Source organism: Panthera uncia, assembly GCF_023721935.1.
Source record: "Panthera uncia isolate 11264 chromosome E2 unlocalized genomic scaffold, Puncia_PCG_1.0 HiC_scaffold_19, whole genome shotgun sequence".
NCBI classification, from domain to species: Eukaryota; Metazoa; Chordata; class Mammalia; order Carnivora; family Felidae; genus Panthera; species Panthera uncia.
In genome coordinates this window covers 6,443,761-6,459,977 of record NW_026057588.1, presented here as the reverse complement: position 1 = coordinate 6,459,977, position 16,217 = coordinate 6,443,761, and the positions used below count along the sequence as shown (strand labels likewise).

The 16,217-nt window shown below is 54.1% G+C and overlaps 2 protein-coding genes and 1 pseudogene across 2 annotated transcripts in view; 1 reads left to right on the top strand and 2 right to left on the bottom strand.

Annotated features, from left to right (window-relative positions):
* Positions 1–2,424: 2,424 nt before the first annotated feature.
* Positions 2,425–11,136, bottom strand: VSIG10L (V-set and immunoglobulin domain containing 10 like). Its single transcript, XM_049622285.1, has 10 exons — positions 11,097–11,136; positions 9,418–10,776; positions 8,691–8,984; positions 8,246–8,530; positions 7,079–7,333; positions 6,352–6,630; positions 5,824–6,120; positions 4,862–4,975; positions 4,490–4,644; positions 2,425–3,768 (listed from the first exon to the last, which is right to left on the bottom strand). Exons 1-10 carry the CDS (start codon positions 11,134–11,136, stop codon positions 3,697–3,699), a joined length of 3,150 nt encoding a protein of 1,049 aa, XP_049478242.1. The 3' UTR covers positions 2,425–3,696.
* Positions 11,137–13,571: 2,435 nt separating this feature from the next.
* The window catches only part of ETFB (electron transfer flavoprotein subunit beta), an 11,747-nt gene continuing 9,101 nt past the window's right edge, over positions 13,572–16,217 (bottom strand). Inside the window, exons 5-6 of the mRNA XM_049621650.1 lie at positions 14,342–14,500; positions 13,572–13,785 (exon numbers count right to left, since the gene is read on the bottom strand). Of these exons, the coding sequence (XP_049477607.1) occupies positions 13,615–13,785; positions 14,342–14,500 (330 nt within the window). The 3' untranslated portion in view covers positions 13,572–13,614. The remainder of the gene's footprint in view (positions 13,786–14,341; positions 14,501–16,217) is intronic.
* On the top strand, positions 15,570–15,665 carry LOC125916232 (uncharacterized; annotated as a pseudogene).

Genomic DNA, 16,217 nt, shown 5'->3' with positions numbered 1-16,217 from the left:
GGGGGGGGGGGGGAGTTCAGAGCAGGGGCAGGGGGGCAAGGGGCAGTGACTGTACCTCAGACGGGGGCGTGGGCCCCATCCCACATTGTCTTCCATTCCCAGGGTCCAGGGGATGGGGAGGGGAGGGGGAGGGATGCAAGGGAGGGGGCGGGGGGCCCTGGGGGCCGTGTGTTCCAATTCATGGGGAGTGTTGAGACCACCACACCAATAAACGCCTTTTTCCAAAGTCTCTGCCTGCAAGTATCCGTGTCATTAAGGATTTGAGTGAGTGGAGGGCAAAGGGTCATGGTCATTGGTGGTGCCTCTCCAGCATCATTTCTGCCTTCTCTCTCTTTGGTAGATTTTGATTGGCTTCAGCCCCTCAGCTAATGAGTTCCAGAGCTGTATGGATTCACAAGATGCTATTCCACTGGATAATGTAGCTCAATGGTGTGAGGTGTATCTAGATGAGTTGCTTTTCTCCATTACATGGAAGATCTTGGGTCTGTGGGGATAGCAATGGTGGGGAATGTAGAGCCTGAGAATGATACAAACACTGAAATACAGAGTGGCCGGGGGAGGGGGAGCGAGCTAAAGAAACTGAGTCCACGATGCCATCATTTGAGTAGCTGGATCAAAATTTACCTGATGCCCACTTTCACTTACATAAGCAACACAGCCCCCTGTATGTAGAAGCCAACGTGTGTTAGGTTCCTCACTCTGGTGATTAAAAAGGAAATGAAAGCTCTGATACAGAAATGATATCAAGGATCCAGGTACCCAGCACCCCAGGCTTCACCTTTCCAGAAAGATCTAAGAGCTCTATTTCCCAAAGGACTCTTTCACCCCAATCTTTAACCAGAATACCTCACATCCTTTCCTTCCCGGAGACAGATGCTGGTTGCCCTTGCTTTGGTTGTTTCCTCCTTCTTTGCTCTCAGACCCGCCTCCCACGACACAGGCTGAGATACTTGGTTTCCCAGCCTCACTTGCAGTGACGTGGCTAGTTTGGGGTCAATAAGGGGACTTTGCCAGTAGCCTTCCAGGAAAGTTTTTTCCTCGCTAGTGAGGTTGGTCGAGGGAAGGGGTGTGGGAAGGGAACCTTGCTCCTTTCCTTTTGCCTTCAGATACAGTTGTGTGAAGAGGTGATGCCTGGCACTGTGGCAGCCATCTTGCTACATAAGACAATATGCCAACCCACTGGGGGTGGCCGAGCAGGATGTAGAGAGCTCAGGTCCTTGATGGGGTCACTAAGTTGCTGAGCCAGCCTGAAACCACCATCCATTTTGCCACCATTTATTTTGTTTCTTGCGGCCAAGGGAATCTTCATTGATGCACTCCCTAAATTTCCAATGAGAAACCCAGCTAAAAAAGAAAGACATCATTGGGGACAGCAGCTGCAAGCCCAGCCTTTCACTGGCACCGAAATATGTGCAGTATTTATTGATTGCCTGCTATGTGCCAGGCTCTGTGTTAAGTGCTGGGGATAAAATGACACGCACAGTCTCTGCCTTCCTGAAGTTCTCAGTTTAGAGACGGAGTCAGAGGCTAACCAAGTATTTCTGTATTTATGTTCGAGGAGCAGAAGGGTCAGGGTCAAGGCAGGTTAGGGTCATGGGTTAGGGAAGGGTCTCCTAAGCTTGTAATGGTTACATTTTTAGGGTTTCTGGACCTGATCCCAACATTGGGGGGTTCCCCCTGTGAGAAGTAAAGGAGATGATTCATTTTCAGAAATACCAAATAAAAGCTGTGCTAATTAACAATAGATTTACAACCTATTGGAAATAGTCCACCACAATGGACTCCCAAACTCTTAGACACTTCACTTCCTGGTTCTTCCCCTCTCAGCTTTGCGGGCTTTGCAATGGGCATGTGCCAAAGAACAAAGGGAGGAGGGACTGAAAGTGTCTGCATCACCTCAGGGAATGTACATTTATTCCATTCAGTCTACTGTTTGCCTTATATGGGCATAGGCAGCTTCCGGGTCAGGCTGTAACCTCTGTAGAACTCAGCCAATGAGGGACCAGGGGAGGGACTTGCGTGCTAGGAGATAAATCGTCTGCTGTAACTGCCCCGAGTGTGCCTGTCCGTCAGATACTCCCTCTTGCAAGAACGTTGATTAAAGCCTCGCTTCACTGTGCTCTGAATCTCCACATCCCTCCTTTGATTGGGTTGATGGGCTTCTTTCTAGCAGCCCAACACCAAGCAATTCTCAGACACCAACTCAATTCTGACACTCTACCCAGAGGTAGCATCAGATTCTCCAGGTGAAGGGTGCAATTCTACAAGATTACCACCTCCACACCCCACTTCAGACACCAGCTGCAAGCCCCAAACTGCTACCTGTGCTCCTGACCGACTGGCTACACATTGGAAGTTCCAAATCCTTAGATTTGGTTAATTTGCTAGAGTGGCTCACAGAACTCAGGGAAACAGTTATTTACATTGATCAGTTTATTAAAAGATACGATAAAGGACAGGAATCAACAGCCAGACAAAGAGATACACAGGGCAAGCTCCCAAACAAAGGAACTTCTGTCCCTGTGGATCTTGGAGTCCAGCTTAGTGGTATGTGGGAGCACTCTGGTTCACCAAGAGTGGAAGCTCTCCCAAAATGGACCAAAGCACTGTTCCTATGGGTTTTCATGGAGGCTTCATTATATAATTATGATTGACTAAGTCACTGGCCATTGGCTGATTCAACCTCCAGTCCTTCCCCCTCCTGGAGATGGGTCTGAAAGTTCCAGATCCCCCATTTGCAGGTTTTACCCTCCAGGCAACCAGCCCCGCCTTTGGGGGCATCCAAAAGTCACCTTCATTAATAGCAAGAAATGGATATTTTGCTTTTATGGCTCTGAATCATTTTCAGAAACCGTGGATCAAGACCAGATATATCTGCAAAACATATTTTGGTCATCTGAATGACCAAATATATATTTCCTATAAATCACTGAGGTGGATGGCACAGGGCAAAAAGTGGTATTTCAAGCAGAGCAACCTCTGGGGCAAAGCCCTGGAGGCCAAATCCAGCATCTGGTGAAAAAAAAAAGCCTTGTGTTAATCAAGGAGCAGGGGTGAAAGTGCAGGAGGGGGTGGTCAGAGGCCAAGAGGCCAAACCATAAGGCTTTGAAAATCACAGTGAGGATGCAGGAAGATTTCTGAAGGGCAAAGGGCAGCCACGGAAGGGTTTAAAGAGAAAAGGACACAGTCTGAGCTGTTTTAAGATGAAGACTCTGGGGACGCCTTAGCGGGCTCAGTCAGTTCAGTGTCTGACTTCAGCTCAGGTCACGATCTCACGGTTCATGAGTTTGAGCCCTGCGTTGGGGTCTCTGCTGTTGGTGTGGAGCCCGCTTGGGACCCTGCCTCCTTCTCTCTCTACCCCACCCCCACTTGTACACGCTCTCTCTCAAAAGTAAACATTAAAAAACAAAAAAAGACAAAGACCCTGGGAGCTGCATGGGGGTGGCCTGGAGGAGCAAGTGGACGTAGGAAGGCCCCTCGCTTGCCTAGAGGGTGTGCAAACCACACTGGTAGATCAGCGGGGGTCTCTCCCAGCCCAGGAGCCACAGCGGCTTGGTTGTGCAAATACATGTGGAGTCTTCTGCACTGAGAAGGAGACAGGAAGTCCCACTTTCAGGGTCCAGTCTTTAGTCACAGCAGGACAGGATGGCCCTGCCTACCAGGAAGTCCTACCCAAAAACTCCTGTGCAAAGCAGGTCACACCTGTGTGGCTGCCCGAACAGTCCTTGGGCCCCCACCCAGAGAGATGACTGGACTGGGGCCAGTGGCCTGGAAGAGAAAGGAAGGGAAGGAGACAACCTCAGAGGTTACCCTGAACGTGACATGCTGAATGTGACATGACTCACGCTTTTCTAGCGCTAGCTCATGCTATTCAGAAATTAGCCGGGTTCCCTTCACTTGCAAAAGGAGAATAAAAAAATGTTCACCCACCCTTGGGAGAGACAAGACATGCAACAACCCAGCTTTTTCAGGGAAGAAGACATTCCCTCCCACTTCAGAAAGAAAACGGGAGTTTTGCCAATTTTTATGGAAGAGTAAAGGAGTATTCTCTCCTTTGGAGGTAAGCTGGAATTTCACTCTTAACATGACAAAAATTGGGTGGGAATTCCTGTCCGATTTCTATATATTAAAAAAAAAACGGGGGGGGGGGACTTTCTAATTTTGTAAACCAACAAGTAAACCTGGAGGAAGAGAACTCAGACCGTCTCCTCTCCCTGATTAAAACATAAAAGGGGAGACCGGGTGGCTCAGTCGGTTAAGCATCCGACTTTGGCTCAGGTCATGATCTCACAGTTCATGGGTTTGAGCCCCGCGACAGGCTCTGGGGTGACAGCGCAGAGCCTGGAGTTTGCTTCAGTTTCTGTCTCTCTCTCTTTCTCTCAAAAAGTGAATAAACGTTAAAAAAAAAATTTTTTTTTAAATACAAAAGCAAACAAAAACCATAAAAAGTTCTACCCCTATTCCAGAAGGACACTGGGGCACCACTCACCTGGTGAGCCTTGTTTGGGCTAGGGTCCTCCAGCGGGACTTTGAGGGGCAGAGGCAGTGGGGTCTGCACTGGGGTTACACTCTGCATCTTCTTTTCCAGTGGGGGAACCACAGGTGGCAAAGAGGGGGGATGCTTCTTTTTCTTCAGAGAGTCTCCTGGAAAGAGGAGGAGAAACAGAAACACGCGATTGGCTGTTCCAACATACTAACCCAGCCAATGAGCAGGGAAGCAAGTCTGAGAGGCGGAGCCTTCCTCTGATTGGCTGATATGGAGGTGGAGGCGGGATGAATGACCTGTGACTGCGCTGATTGGTTCAGCCAGGTCTCCAGCGGGTCTCTTCCTAGGGACCCTCCCAGATGGCCCCTCACTTACCCCTAAAGCTGCACAGGCAGCAGATGCACAGGTAGAGAAGTGCTGCCAGGAGCGCCAGGCCCAGTAGGGAACCCAGGACGATGCCAGCAATGGCCCCTGGGCTCAGGGTGGGGCCTGGAAGACCAGAGAGGATAATTAGAAGCAGGAAGAACCAGAGCTGGAGCCAAGTTTCCTAAGCTGCCTGCTCCAACTATTTTATAGGACCCAAGAACCTGGGACCCCAGACTCTTGATTCATTTTGCATTTACTGAGTAACTGTGGTGTGCCTGGCACTCTACTGGTAATGATCCATTGGTGAGCAAACCCAGATACCTACTCTCATAGGGATTCATTTTCAGGGAAATCAGAAATGAAGGCACAAATTAATATCCTAAGTATGGGTTATGCTATGACAAAAACTAAGTGTGCTATGACAGAAATAATGTGCTATCATAGATATAGAGTCAATCTTCTGCAAAGACTCTTATTTCCAAATAAGGTCACATTCACAGGTACTGAGGGTTAAGATGTCAATATCGCTTTCTGGGGGAGACACAATTCAACCAATCAAGTCAAGATGAGATCATGAGGATGGGCCCGAACCCAACTGGACTAGTGTCCTTACAAGAAGAAGACAGAGGTGCGCACAGGGAGGCTGTGGAAAACTGGAGGCAGAGACCAGGGCACTGCAGCTATAAGCCAAGGAACTCCAAGGATTCAATCCAAGGACTAATGGCCATTATCAGAAGCTGGAAGAGGCCAGAAAAGCATCTACCCAGAGTCCCAGAGGGAGCACGGCCCTCATTTCCATTAGAAGGAGGACTGCTGAGTTGTGAGAGAGTATCTTTCTATGGGTCCAAGACACCCGGTTCATGGTACTTTGTTAAAGGAGCCCCAGAAAATGGATACAAGCAGAGAAGGGGGATAAACGAAACAGACTGAGGGTAGCAGCCCAGGAGAAGCCTCCAGCAGCCCCAACTCACGGGCCTGGTAGACTTGGCTTTGTGATGGGGTCCCTGGCTGGCCCCCCAGGGTGGGCAGGATACGGAAGGCCCAGGTCTCAGGGTTCCGATGGGGAAGGGGCACCACAGCTGACCGCTCCTGAGGCTCCAGGGTGAGCAGGGTGATCCAGTCCCTGTAGGTGGTGGCTCTACCCAGGTTGGGGCCTTCTGGTCGTGCCTGGACCTCAAAACCACTGATCAGGGCCCCGCGTTCCACATCCCAAGTCAGCACTGCTGCATCCCGGGTTCTCTGCAGCCTCCACGAGGAGATGGAAGGTCCTGGGGGAATTAAGGTGGGAGCTGGATTTGTGGGTCCTAGATGGGAGAGGGAAGGGGGCCGTGGACCTGGACCCATAGGTCCTGGGGTAGAGGGTCTGGAGAGCCAGACTTCTAGGCCTACAAGAGGAAGGGGACTGAGGGCTTGGACTCTTGGATCTGATGGAGAAGGGGCTGGGGACCGGGTTTGAGGGAAGAGAGGACTTCTGGGTTCTGGGAAAGGAATGGACTCACCAATGAGGGTGATCTGGTTGCCCCCGGCACCCAGTGCCCCGCTGCACAACACGGAGTAATTTCCCAGGTCCCAATCCAGGCTGAAGTTGCTAATGAGGAGCCTGCGCCCATCTGGGCTGAGCCGCAGGCGACCCCCTCCTCCTGGGGCCACGGGCCGCCCTTCCCGGGCCCAAGATGCTCTGGATGGTGGAGGACAGCCAGTGACCTCCAGCGCCACCTCTGCCTCCCCCGACCGTGTTTCCTCCACCGCAGGACGAAGCAGCACCTCCCGAGGGGCCTCTGCAGGTAGAAGAAACCGGGCCGAGTCCAGACCTGACCCTGGAGTCAAAGACCAAGTCCTGCCCGCTTTGGTGAAGCAAAGAGCTGTGAAACCCCAACACGTTAGCCAAATGAGGAAGCACTGCCCATGTCTCAGTCCATCATCACCTGATCTCCTTGGCAAGGACTTATTAGATACATACTATGGCCCAGGTGCTGGACTGAGGAACTCATATTATTCTCAACCATTTATTGCTCTGGACACGTAGGAAGATGTCAGCCCTCCTCCTGGGTCCAGGAAAGAAACTGTGGCCCCTTCCCCTGCTTGAGGTATTGGTGCTTCTGTAGGTTTGAAGACAAAGGAAATCTCTTTTCCTGGAGTTAGAAGTCCGCCTTTCTCATTTCCTAAAGGAGCTAAAATGTATACCCCTTCCCCGGGAAACAGGAAAGAAACCCCACCAGCTCTCACCCGGGGTAACCGTGCAGGTGCGCGTGGTCACCAGGTGGTGAGCGAGGCAGGTGACGGGGACGCCGCTGAGCCGGGGGTGAGCGGGGACAGCCGCCTGGAGCGCAGAGGGCGCCGGCCCCGCGCGGACGCCTTCAGGGAGACCCTGGAACTGTAGGGAGGCCGCGGGGACCCCGCCGGGCCACGAGCAGCGGAAGCGGAGGCTGCGGTCCCCTGGACCGCCTTCCACTGAGCACTGTGGGGACCCCGGAGGCAGATCTGTGGAGCAGAGGGAGAGAACAGGGGCTCGGCCTCTCTCCCCTCGCCCCTCCAGCCCCTCATCTCCGCGTGTCACGCCCACCCCTCTTCACCTGGGCCCGCCCCATAGGCGTCCCTTTTCCCAGAAACTTCCGGGCTGAGAGGGCAGCGGCAGCCCCACTGACTGCCCCTCTCTCCTAGGAAAACATCTTTGCACGGATTTCTTTCCTTGCAAACATAACCCCCCCCCCCTCCTTTCTAGTCCTCCTCCTTCCACCAAGTTACTGGGAGCCATCAACCAGACATCTATGCCCCTACTGGTGCGACACCCCTCCCCCCGACCTCTTCTAAGATAACTCGGCCCTTTCTACAATGGCCCAGCCCCCTTCTCTAATGACTCCTCCCCTTTCCCCAGGTAATTTTTTAAAAATATTTATTTTGAGAGAGAGAGCATGAGCGGAGGTAGGGGAAAGAGAGAGGGAAAGGCTCCCAAGCAGGTTCTGCGCTGTCAGCACGAGCCCAAGGTGGGGCTCGATCTCACTAACTGTGAGATCATGACGTCAGTTGAAATGAAGAGTCGGTAGCTCATTGACTGAACCACCCAGGGGCCCTCAGGTAATTTATTTGCTGATCCCACTTAACTGGCCCAAGCAACTGAAACTCCGTCCCTTTCCGGCCTCCACTCTTCACCATTTGATCCTCCTCTTAATTTGTTGAGATTGCTCCTGGCCCGGGAATCTGGCCCCCGTCCCCTCTCGTGACCTTCCTCACCCAGTCGAACAAGTCCCGCAGGCCCTCGTTGGCCCGGCCGCTTTTCCCGGGCATCCCCGCCCCTTTTACGGGGAGTCTCCTCCCTCCCTTGCTGGCCCCGCCCCTCTGGTGCGGCCCCGCCCCCTCGGCGTAGCCCGCTCCGTCCCGCCCGGGCCCGCTCACCTGCCACGGTGAGGTTGAGCAGAGAGCGGCGGCGGCGGCCTGTGCGCGGGTTCGCGGCGAGGCAGGCGTAGGCGCCGGCGTGGCCCGGCCCGACCGCGGGCAGCAGGAGACGCGGGCCGGCGGGCACGGCGGCCTCCGTCGGGTCGGCCAGGCTCCACGCGATGTCTGCGGGCGGCCGCGAGGCGGCGGAGCAGCGCAGGGTCACGTTACTGCCCTTGGTGACATAGAGGGCGGGGGTGGCGTCGCGGTCCGAGGAGACCTTGATGACCGGAGGATCCGGGCCGTCTGGGTGGGGGAAGGGGTCGCAACCGGGAGAGTTGGGGTCACCCGGGACTCCGCCACGACCCGCGAGGACTGGACCTCCAACAAAACCCCTCCTCCCCAGGAAGTCGGGACCCCGAGCGCCCAGATCCTAGCCCCCGACCGGAGGCATACCCCGACTCACAGAAGACACTGACGTCGGCCGCAGCCTCAGCGTGGCCGAAGGGGCTGCGGACGCGACAAGTGTACCGGGCGTGGTCGCTTCGCACAGGGTGCCCGATGAGCAGCTGGTCGCCCTCTGTGCGGATCCGCGGTGGCTCCGCTCCCTCAGGGTCCGCTGCCTCCAGGGTGCGTCCGTCCCGGCTCCAGCTCAGCTCCCCGCGACCCGGCCCCCACCCTCTGCAGCGCAGCCGGAGTTCGGCCGCCCCCTCCTCTATCTCCGGGGCCTCGGGCTGCACAGACAGCTGGGGCACGGGCTCTGGGAGAAGGGGAATGGGCTCAGGACCCGGTCCCTGGCCCCCTCGTCCCCCAGATCCAGGACTCCAGGCCCCGGCCTTCACTCCTCACACCCAGGACTTCAGGGCCCCAAGCCCAGGATTCCTCCTTCTCAGGGACCCACTAAGTCCCCCGGGGCCCGCCCCCCGCCCTCCCTTCCGCCACCCCCTCTTCTCCCAGAGACCCGTGATTCCAAGCCCCCAGGAGTCTTGATCCCCAGGCCCAACTTCTCTCAAGAACCCCTGTCTTGGCCCCCAGCCCCTATTATCCTTCCTCCCTCTAGCCTAGAAGTCTTCTCTCCCCTGTCCAGGAACCCCTTCCTCAGGGGAGAAAACAGGTCAGACAGCAGCGATCTGCCCAAAGGTCTGGCAGAGCAGACCCTGCAGCCTGCACTCTGGACCTCAGTGCCCACTTACCATATACACCCACCATGAACTCCCGAATCTGCCGGGAGACCCCAGCCCGAATGACCTCAGCAGTGTAGACCCCAGCATCCTCCAGCTGGGCAGAGGCAAGTTCCAGGCTCCCCTGGGCCTGGTCAAACTGTAAGCGGTCCCGGTGAGCAGGATCCAAGCTGATCAGGGGGGCCCCCGGCCCCAGGCCTCCAGCTGCCAGCACCTTGGAGCCTCGGCGCCAGACCACCAGAGGCGCAGGAGGGCCAAGGCTGGGAACTGGAACCAGAGGGAGCTGGATGGTGGTCCCCACTAGTACCGACAGAGGCCTCCCCACCTGCTGGGGGAAGCTTTCCACTGGGTGGGCTACTGCAGTTACTTTGGATTCGGGGTTCTGGGCAGATATTTTAAGGTCCTGATCCTTAGGGGAGAATTGTGAACCTGGGGTCTCAACTTCAGTCTCCAGGGCCTGAGCAGAAATGTTTGAAGCTGGGGTCTTAACCGAGGACGGCTCTGAGTTTTCGGCAGGAACTTGAGAACCCAAGATATCAGAAAATACTTCGGAACCAGGGACCTCAGGGACGGTAGGAGGATCCGGGCTCAACTTTTGGCCCTCAGCAGAAACGTTTGACCTAGGCACGTCGTTAAAATTTGAGACCTCAGGAAACCGTTTGGAATGAGGGATAGCAGCAGTGGTTTTTGAACCTGGAGACTGCTCTGGAAATTTCCAGTCGGGGGGTTTCATGGAGGAGACTTTCGAACCTGGGCCCTGGAAAGAGCTTTCTGAGTCCAAGGAGAAATTGGTTTGCTGAACTCCAGAAGAGGCTCTGTGGGTGATGACCCCTGCTCCGGAGGCTGCAAGAAGAGGAGGGGAGGGCGTTGGGGAGCTGCCAAGAGGCGGACTGGTGGGGAAGGGGCTGCGCAGGGGACTTACCCAGGAGCAGGAAGAGCAGCAGAGCCCGTGAGGTGTCCATGGTGCTGGCCGCACCTGTGAGGACACTGCAGCCAGACTCCAGGACCTGCACCTGTGCCTCCCAGGTCGACAAGTCCGACAGGACTGGTAGCTTCCTGGGCGGGGAAGGAAGCCAGACCCAGAGGGAGGTGCCCCCACCCCCAATCTAGTGGCAGAGCCAGCCACCCCCACCCCACTGGTCCTCGTCAGCTGGTCCCATCTGACTCTGCTCTCCCCACACGCGAGGTGAAGATGGCGGGAAAGGAGTCCCAGTGGAAACGTGGTGGTAGCAAACCCGTGGGGAAGGCAGCCAGGAAGACTTCTTGGAGGAGGGTGAGGTGACCCTTCAGAGAGTCCCACCTCTGATGGCCTTGGCCTCAGTTCAGGCTTCCTCCTCCTCAGCTTCCGGCTTCGAGTCCACTCTGTCCTGCCTGCAGCACCTGCATCTGACCCTGCTCCTGCTCTGCTCCAACTCCTCCCATGGCTCCCTGCTGCCCTCAGAACCAAGTCTCAATTGGCTCCCTCCCACCCAGTCCCTCTCCAGAGACCCATAGCTGCATCTCCGTGCCCCCCAGGGCCTCAAGTGCCCTGCATCCCCCTAAACTCAGCGTCTTCCCTCCAACACAACCCCCTTCCCGGGCTCTCCATCTCAAGTGCCATTGCACCATCTACGCAGAGGCTGTGGGGCGTCTTCCCTCCTCTCTCCCCCTCCCCTCCTGCTCTGCCCCCTGAATCTCTGTCACAGCCTTACCTCTGGGTTCCCACTGGCCAGACCGTAGCACAGGCCCCATCCGCTCTGCCTCCTCCCTCCAGCCTCCAAATCTCCACCAGTGCCAGTCCCTGGATCCTCACATGGCCCCTCTTTCTGCCCCTGCCCCTCCCACAGCTCCCCTGTGCCCTCAGGAGACATCCAAGGACCCTTCCAGACCCTGAGTGGCCCAGACTCACCCACTCCAGCCACACCCTCCACCCTCTCACTCTTTGAATACCCTGCCATTCTCATGCCCCATCTCTCCCCTCCCAGATTTGCGGGCACTCTTCTCTACCTGGAATGTTCTGGTCACTCCCTGCCCCCCCCCCCCCCCAACAACTTGTCCTGCAGCCTCACCTGATTAAGAATCATAATAATAACTACCACTTCTCCCGTGCCAGGAACCATGCGAAATGCTTCCCAGGCATTATCTGGCCAAAGACTTCCAAACACCCTATGAGCTGGGTGTCATTATCCTTGTGTTACAGGCTAGGAGACTATGGCTCAGAGAGGTCAAGGGACCTGGAGGAGGTTGCACAGCCAGAGAGAGGAGGTGGGCTTTGGCTCAGGATGGCCAGACTGCTCACTCCTTCAGAAAGCTACCACCCCATGGGGCATCTGGGTGGCTCAGTCGGTTAAGTATCCAACTTCGGTTCAGGTCATGATTTCACAATTCGTGGGTTCGAGCCCTGCATCAGGCTCTGTGCTGACAGCTCAGAGCGTGGAGCCTGCCTCAGATTCTCTATCTCCCTCTCTGTCCCTCCCCCACTCATGCTCCATCTCTCAAAAATTAAAAAAAAAACATAAATAAATAAATAAATAAATAAATAACATTAAAAAAAAAAAAAAAAAAACGAGAACAGAAAGAAAGAAAGAAAGCTACCACCCCATGCTGGGCTCAGGATCTCTGCTCAGCATCCAGTCCCCTGAGCTCACCCAGGGAGTTCTCACCATGCTGATGGTAATGACAAGGGTAATAATACATAGTGAGCATTTTCTATGCGTTAGGTGTGGTTCTGGAGGTGCTACATTAATTCCTTCAAAACCTCATGGGGGAAGTTTTGTAACTTAAAGATGCCAGCAAATTCCTCCCTTACGGAGTCTATGTCCCCTCCCCATGGATCCAGGTAGACTCTTACTACCAGACCAAGAGACTACAGCAGAAGTGATCCCGTGCCAGTGTCTGCATGGAGGCCCAGAGACGGGCATAACCCACCTCACAGGTCATAGAACACTCCCTCCTGGAAGCCAGCCACCATGCCGTGAAGAAGCTCGAGCAGCCCATGGGAAGGAATCATGGCCCCTGGTCAACAGCCAGCTCAAGCCAACAACCCCAGCCAGCCAGCCAGCATGCAGGCCAGGTGACTAAGCCATCTCGGACATGTATCCCCGGGCCCCACTTGAGACCCCAGCTGACGCCGCGTGGAGGAGAGGCGAGCTCTCCTGCCAAGCCCTGCCCAGCTTTCAGATGTATGGGCAAAATAAATGATTGGTGGTTTTAAGTCAGCGAGTTTTGGGGTGCCTCGTTATGCCACATCAGCCAACCAGAACACGGGTATTATTACTAACGCCACCTGAGGGAGGAGGAAATCGGCGTTGGGAGAGTAGGAACTTGCCAGGGCCTCAGGATCCAGACCCCAAGCCCTTAACCACTACACTAAGCTCTTACTATTTTGATCAGCCGGATGAGGAAACCAGAACTCAGAGATGCAAGGTAACTCACTCAAGATCCCACAGCTGGGAAAGTTGAGGGAGGATCTAAAATCACTGAGTCTGGGGGCGCCTGGGGGGGCTCAGTCGGTTGAGCATCTGACTCTTGATTTCGGCTAAGGTCACAATCTCACGGTTCATGGGATTGAGCCCCGCGTCGGGCTCCGTACTGACAGCACAGAGCCTGCTTGGGATTCTCTCCCTCCCTCTCTGCCCCTCCTCCGGGCACGTGCACACGCGCTCTCTCTCAAAAATAAATAAATACACTTTAAAAAAATAAAATGATAAAATCAGAGTCTGACTCCAGGCCCCGGCTCTTCATCCCCACCTTACATGTTGTCTGTGTCCCCAACCAGAACCAGAACTTCCAGCCTTGCTGTCTCCTGTTCCCCAAGTCTCCACGGGGGCCTGGCACCTGCGAGTTCCCAGCAAAAGCTCTGCAGCGTGACACCCCCTCACTGATCTTCGTCTTTCAGGAATTCAACTAGGATGCCATCTACCTGGGAAGTCACCGACCCCACATTCCAGGTCAGACGCCCCAGGTGAGCTCCTAAGTGTGTGGTGTCACCTCTGCTTACAGCTGGCTCTGCCCACGTCCATCCCAACCCCCCCCCCCAACATGGAAGCTTCTCGGGGACTGGATGTGACTCACCTGGGTCCCCGGCGTCACCCAGCACAGGGCCTGGCACACGGGAGACTTAAGTAAATGTTTGTTGAATGAATCAAAGAACAGGTCTCCACGGAATGAGTTAACAGAGACGGTCGTCGGGAGGGTCATAGTTTTATTGCTGAGTGTCAGGGAAGGGGCTCAAATCCGCCCAATCTCCCTCAGCTTGGCCACCAGGTCCTCCGTGGTCTCCACCTTGACGCCGGCCGTGCGCTGGGGCGGGTCCTCCACACTAACCACGGAGAGCTTGGAGGTAAGGTCCACACCCAGGTCTCCGGGCTTGATGACCTCAATCTTCTTTTTCTTGGCTTTCTGCACATGGGCAGTGACAGTTCACAGGGCTGCTGAAGCCCTGCCCAGCCTCCCACAGCCTCCCACCCACGAGTGCCATGTCTGCAGAACCAATCCCATTGCCCGAACTCTTCTAGACCCCGCTAGCCAGACAGACGTGACCTACTGGGAAGCCCTTCTGCTGAGGGTCCCTGTTTAGTTAGGTGTCTTGAGAAGCCCTTCACGGGCTGAAATGGACTGGCAAACTCAACCTTCTAGCTTAACGAGTCCGGCCCATCTGACCCACGGAACCCACCCTTCTGAGATGACCCACTGAACTCTCCCTGGTGGCTGAGATGATCCACTGAACCCTTCCTATTGGCTGAGATGATCCACTGTACCTTTCCTATTGGCTGAGATGATGCCCTTCCTATTGGCTAAGATGGCACACTAAACTCTCCCTATTGGCTAAAATGACCCAATGAACCCATCCTACAAGCCAAGATGAACGGTAAACTCTTCTTTCCGCAGGGTGATGATCCTTTCCTTCGTACAAGAAGTCTCTGGGCCCTCAGTGACCCATCTGCTAAGTGCTCACCATGATGTTGGGCAACGTGGCATAGCGAGGTTCGTTGAGCCGCAGGTCGGCGGTCACCACGGCAGGCAGCTTCAGGCGCAGGGTCTCCAGGCCCCCGTCAATCTCCCGCTCCACTTTCACCTTGTCCCCTTCCAGTGTCACCTGGGAGGCGAATGTGCCCTGGGGAGATGGGAGGGTGGGTGAGGTTAATTCACGGCAGGCACAGAGCGACGTGAGCACATGCACAGGTGAGGGAATGAATGAGAGAACAGAAGAGAGTCCTGCAAGGTAACCTTTAGACATCAAGTTCACAAACAGGAAGATGCCACAGAAAGGGAATCTCAAAAATCTGTACTTTCACTGGCAGCCAACGTGTAGGTCTTAATGACCTGAACCTGCCAGTTAGGTTCCGACCTATTATTAACCTTCCTTAATCATGATGAACACGTATTGCGTGTAAACAACTTCAGCGCACTAAGTCATCAGGCCCTCGGGAACTCTATACGGCAAACGCTATTATCCCCACTTTACAGATGAGGAAAATTGAGGCAGGGCGAGGCTCAAAAATGTGCTGTCGCCCAAGAGCTGGCAGTCTGGCTCTAAGCTCCACGTCATGCTCCCACTACCCACCATTCTGTCCCCAGGAGTTCCCTTCGAGGCCCCTCTGCTGGGGTAACAACAGACTCGTGTGCTCACCTTGACCCTGGAAACATCAGCTGGGACCCCATCTTCTGTGCTCAGCGCCCACGCCCACACTCTCGCCAACGCCCCTCTGTGCCTCAGTCCTGAATCAACGTTTCCTGATGTACCTACACCCTCTCTGTCCAATAGGCCCGTTGTCTCCATTCGCTCACTCACCGGAAAAACCTTTCAAGTCTTAGCCGGGATGTTCCGTCACCCCTAGTCTCATCCGAACACCCCATGAGCCAGCCCTGGGGATACACAGTGAACATGACCAACAAGGCCTGGGCTTTCGGGGGCATTTATCCTGGCCGGGAAGACTGCTGGTAACCAAGTGACCGGTAACCAAGTATAACGGTAATCAAGTGGACTCACGTGTCTTCTGAGCATGTGAAATGTGGCTCGTGTGATTGCGGGATGGAATTTTTCATCTTTATTTTTTTTTTAAGTTTGTTCGTTCGCTTGTTTGTTTGTTTGTTTATTTAGAGAGCATGTGCGTGCGTGCATGCATGCAAGCGGGGGAGTGACAGAGAGAGAAGGAGAGAATCCCAAGCAGGTTGTCAGTGCAGAGCTGGATGCCGGGCTCGATCCTACGAACTGACAGAGATTAGCACCACCCCTGTGCAAGGATGACACACAAATTCGTGAAGTGTTCCGTATGTTTGATGTAAATTTTAAAAAATAAAAAATAAAATTAAAAAGAAAAAAAAAATGTGCAGTTTATTGTAGACCACTTACATCTCAACAAAGCTATTTAAAAAAATACTCAATGCGATCACTGGAAAACTTTGACGAGTGTTTGGAACAACCTGGGTGTGTGAATCTACGTTTTCAACTGTGGATTTTAGGAATCTAAATTAAGTATTTCTGATGAAAATTCAGCATCTGAATGGAGATGTGCTGTAGATATAAAATCCACCCTGGAGGGGTGCCTGGGTGGTTCAGTCGAGTACTCATCTGACTCTTGATTTCAGCTCAGGTCATAATCTCGTGGTCTGTGAGTTTGAGCCCCATGTTGGGTTCTGTGCTGACAGCAGGGAGCCTGCTTGGGATTCTCTCGCTCTTCCTCTCTGTCCCTCCTCCACTCTCACTCTCTCTCAAAATATAACTAAACTTAAAAAATAATAAAATAAAATAAAATAATTTAAAATAAAATAAAATAAAATAAAATAAAATAAAATAAAATAATTTAAAATAAAATAAAATAAAATAAAAT

Excerpts from the sequence above, each read along its gene's own strand:
- VSIG10L (XM_049622285.1), bottom strand. The coding sequence starts at position 11,136 with ATGGGGCCTGTGCTACGGTCTGGCCAGTGGGAACCCAGAG. Across the intron at positions 8,531-8,690 it reads GGCCGACGTCAGTGTCTTCT|ACGGCCCGGATCCTCCGGTC; the intron begins GTGAGTCGGGGT and ends TCCCCCACCCAG. Across the intron at positions 6,631-7,078 it reads CACCTGCACGGTTACCCCGG|AGGCCCCTCGGGAGGTGCTG; the intron begins GTGAGAGCTGGT and ends TTCTACCTGCAG.